The following is a 3977-nucleotide window of genomic DNA, read 5'->3' as shown; positions in this document are numbered from 1 at the left end:
TCAACATTGTATTGTCTTAGCCTAGTCTAAGACAGCATGGGGTAGGAGACAGAAGGTCACTTCCTGGTGTGAGAAAAAAAAGTCTTCTTTCTATATGTTAAATGCCAGACTTGACCTGATCAATTCTTTAGAGATTGAGGAAGAGAGGAGGAAGGTGAGAGACAGTAGGGCCGTCTTGATCTACTCTTCACAGAGACAAAATGCATATTATCCTAACCTGGCTGCATCATACATAAACAAATACATTGTTTTCAAAACACTGTTTTTAACTTTTTATAACTCAACACATCAAATGTCAAAGTCTGGCAATACCACTTGCTCAATTACTTAATGTCCTTGTTATTGGTCCGAACTTTCTACTGTTCGTGACCAAACCTGCATGAAGAAAAGTGTTTGCCTATTAGACTTTTGTCTTCAAACTGTATATCGGGGTGGGGGGATGGATACCACTAGTTCACGCTGTAATTATCGCAAGGTGTCTACAATCCCAAATTGTCAAAAACATATAAATACTGCGGTGACCCCCGTGCGTAATGCTGCATGATAGCACGGCAGGACGTAGAAACCGGAGAGAAAGAGGATTCAGGGACTATGACGATGACTGGCTAATATGCCTATTTAAATTCCCTAAAGATGTGCTCTTGGATCTGTGTACTGAACTGGGTCCAGTAGAGAAGGCATCGTGCCAGAACCATGCCATCCCGGTCCAAATACAGGTACTCGCCACTCTGAGCTGTTTCCAGAGGGAAATGGCAGACAGCTAAGTGTTTTATATAAATATTATATATAATCTTCACCTTTATCACTAAGGCATGTTTGGATATAATATATACAGTAGTTGTTGAATCTTGTCATAGGTCTGGTATATCAAAGCTGTCCCAGAATGCCGTAATGTCTGCCGTTTTGGACGGTATTGTTAATATAGGCAGTCTATACATCAGATTTATCTACACTTTGCACGAACAGGCTGAATTTATAATTCAATTTGCAGCAATTCCCGAGCATCTGAAAAGTTTTTTTGCTTTACAAGTCATCATGATCAGCAGTTATGAGGTGCTTTGCATTGACTATTTATGGTTAAAAATGTGTTTGTACAGGGTGGGATAAGAGGCTACGTACGCACACTTGTGAGAAATCTGTGATTTATAAAGGGAACATTGCTTACAGATGTGCCTACACACGGTTTTATAAATCAGATTTTTTTGGCGTACGCCATTTTTTGGCTTTTGGGCACAAGTACACTTTTAGTTAGGATCCTACGCAGTTTTATAAATGAGACCCCTAATGGTTTGAGTTTGTGTGAATCATGTACAGTGTGTTCCTCTATGTAGACTTCCCTCCAATCCATATATCCAGTGTTTCAAGAGACTGAGCTTAGTTCCTTTCCACTTAAATAAACTCCAGGACGTCCTCTTCCTTCAGAATTCAATTATTTACACAAATAGTCAAAATCATGGAATGAATGCTCTGACATTTAGGTGGACCTTCAATTTGCCACCTAAATTAACAGGTGTGAAATAAAACATAACTGTGTTTTCATTCAAGTAGACACACACATCAGTTCTGCTCATCCTTGTCAGCTTTGCTGTTTCTTCTGGGTTTAAACGTGAGAGCCACGCTGTTGATACAGAACCGCTGACCTGTCGGGTCTGGTCCATCGTCAAACACATGACCCAGGTGGGAATCGCACTGCATCAAACACACAAACACATGGAAGTCCTAAACCATTTAAAAATACATAAATGATGGCTTTATTTAAAGAAAATTATACATGAATTCCTGAATGCAAATTATGGATACACAAACAATTCCAACAGAACAACTTTATAAAACAAATGCACACAAAGCTACATTGAAGTTGTGTTAGGCAGCATATTTATGGCTTTTTTGAGCAAAAGATCTATAAAAGGAAAGAATTTTAAAAGGTTGTGTGTTTATTTGTACAGTTCAGATACCCAGTTTGACTTCAAGGCCAAGCACGGTACTGATCTATGTAGCTATGCACGGAAATGGTAGAAACTTACAGAAGATACAATTCCTCTGTTTTTATTGGTTTTATTGATGCCTCCAAGGCTTTTGACCGAATTAACCACCACAAGCCGTTTTTGAAAGTGAGCTGAAGAGGAGTACCTAACAGTAGAATTAGAATCCCAGTCTTTTGGTATTCCAATCAGAGCATGCAGATCAAAGGAGGGGATGTATTCTCTACCCCTTATGGTGTCCGTCAGGGGGGATACTATCACTGGCCCTCTTTAATATTTACATGGATGACCTATCTGACCAGCTAAGACAGTATAAAACAGGATGTATGATTGGTAACATGCTAGTGAACCATCTAATGTCTGCTGATGATATGGCTGTTGTCTCTCGTAGCAGTGCGGGGTTTCAAGAGTAGTTGAATACATGTTCCGATTATGGTGTCAAATTTGATGTGAAATATGCCAAAAGAGTTTGGTTAGGATCTGTAGAGTGAAAGAGGATAAAGACCTTATTTTTCGTTTTTTCTCTTTTCATTTTGCAGGGCAAGTGTTTGCCCTGCAAAATGCTTGTTGTAACAGCAGTTGTAACTGCTTGTTGTAACATTAAGTATTTGGGTCACATCTTAACGGATCAAATGTCAGATGATGAGGACATGTGTAGGCAGTGTTGCATGTTATATATACAAGCTAACATGCTCGTCAGGAAGTTCTCTTGGTGTTCTGATACTGTCAAGATAAACCTCTTTAAAGCATGTACTGCCTTTTACACTCTCCCCTTGTGGGCCAAGTTAAATAAGCTGCGGGTCACTTATAATGATTGTTTGTGCAGAAAACCAAGGTGGTGTAGTGCAAGTGAATTGTTTTGTCAAGCAGGAGTTATTACATTCTCTGCTTTGCTGAGGAGTCTAATGTATAAATGTATTGGTTGCCTGAATTCTTCTTGTAATTCTGTCATTTTACAACTGTCATTTTTTTTGAAAATCTATCTATCTATAATAACCTTTTAGCATATAATTCAAGTGGTCTGTGAAAAAAACAAGTATTCTGCACCTCCACTTGGCTGTTTTCAGGCTTTAGAAAATGTAGCTGTCCCAGGAGACTTTGGCTAATTACATGTCATTTCAGAGAAAGCGAGTGTTCCTATTGGCTGTTCTACACATGCAGACAGAAAGAGGAGAGCTGCAGGCAGAAGTCTCACTTGACTCTACTTGACATTCTGGTGTTTTTTTGCTTTATTTTCCCTGCTGGTTTAACTAGAACAACAATACTAAGCAAACTAAAATTTGGCATCATAGCTCAGAAAACAACTCACATTTTTACAAAGGACCTCAGTCCCAGCACTTCCCAGGCTGTTGTCAGGGCGACGAATGATGGAGGTGTGGCTTTCGTCCCGCTCCCATGTCCCATGGGCCTCTTTAAATGCTGGCCAGCCTGTCCCAGAGTCATACTTAGCCTCTGAACTATTAAGAGAGGAAGGAACATTTCCTAAAGGAGCATTTGCAAAAACCTTTCTGTACAAACATTAGTGCTGGGGCGATATGCTTTTTCCCCGATTCCATTCTTTCACAATACATTTTCATTTATGCGATTTCAGAAAACAAAAGTTGAACAATACACTTCTAGAGACAATGTATCATGAGACATTTCTAAAAAATATTTTGTTTTCTCAAAATAATCCACATCACATGCCAGTCATTCAGTCTGACATGTAATTATTTGTAAATAAGTACATAACATGTATTTTCTGAATTTTCTGCTTTCGCTCTTTTTCACTGGAAAGGGATATGATGTCACCGCCGGCGGTACCGTAGACAGAAAATATTTAGGTGAATCATTGGTAAAAATAAACATCTAACATTAACAATCATACAGTTATATGTAGGGAAGTAAGACTGCAAACTGTTACCTGAAAAGTGGAACTTCACAGCAGACACAGTGGTACATCCCCACTTCAGAATGGTTAAGGTAGATCCCACTAAAGGGCTGAGAACACACACA

At 39.1% G+C, this 3977-nt stretch overlaps 1 protein-coding gene across 1 annotated transcript in view; it reads right to left on the bottom strand.

Moving 5' to 3' along the window:
* Positions 1 to 1206: 1206 nt before the first annotated feature.
* Positions 1207 to 3977, bottom strand: part of msrb2 (methionine sulfoxide reductase B2) — a 3895-nt gene continuing 1124 nt past the window's right edge. The window contains exons 3-5 of the mRNA XM_032503456.1: positions 3886 to 3962; positions 3292 to 3439; positions 1207 to 1689 (exon numbers count right to left, since the gene is read on the bottom strand). Coding sequence (XP_032359347.1) covers positions 1558 to 1689; positions 3292 to 3439; positions 3886 to 3962 — 357 coding nt within the window. The 3' untranslated portion in view covers positions 1207 to 1557. The remainder of the gene's footprint in view (positions 1690 to 3291; positions 3440 to 3885; positions 3963 to 3977) is intronic.

The sequence above is a fragment of the Etheostoma spectabile genome, chromosome 22 (assembly GCF_008692095.1).
Source record: "Etheostoma spectabile isolate EspeVRDwgs_2016 chromosome 22, UIUC_Espe_1.0, whole genome shotgun sequence".
Classification (NCBI taxonomy): Eukaryota; Metazoa; Chordata; class Actinopteri; order Perciformes; family Percidae; genus Etheostoma; species Etheostoma spectabile.
This window is presented reverse-complemented; position numbering and strand designations above follow the sequence as displayed.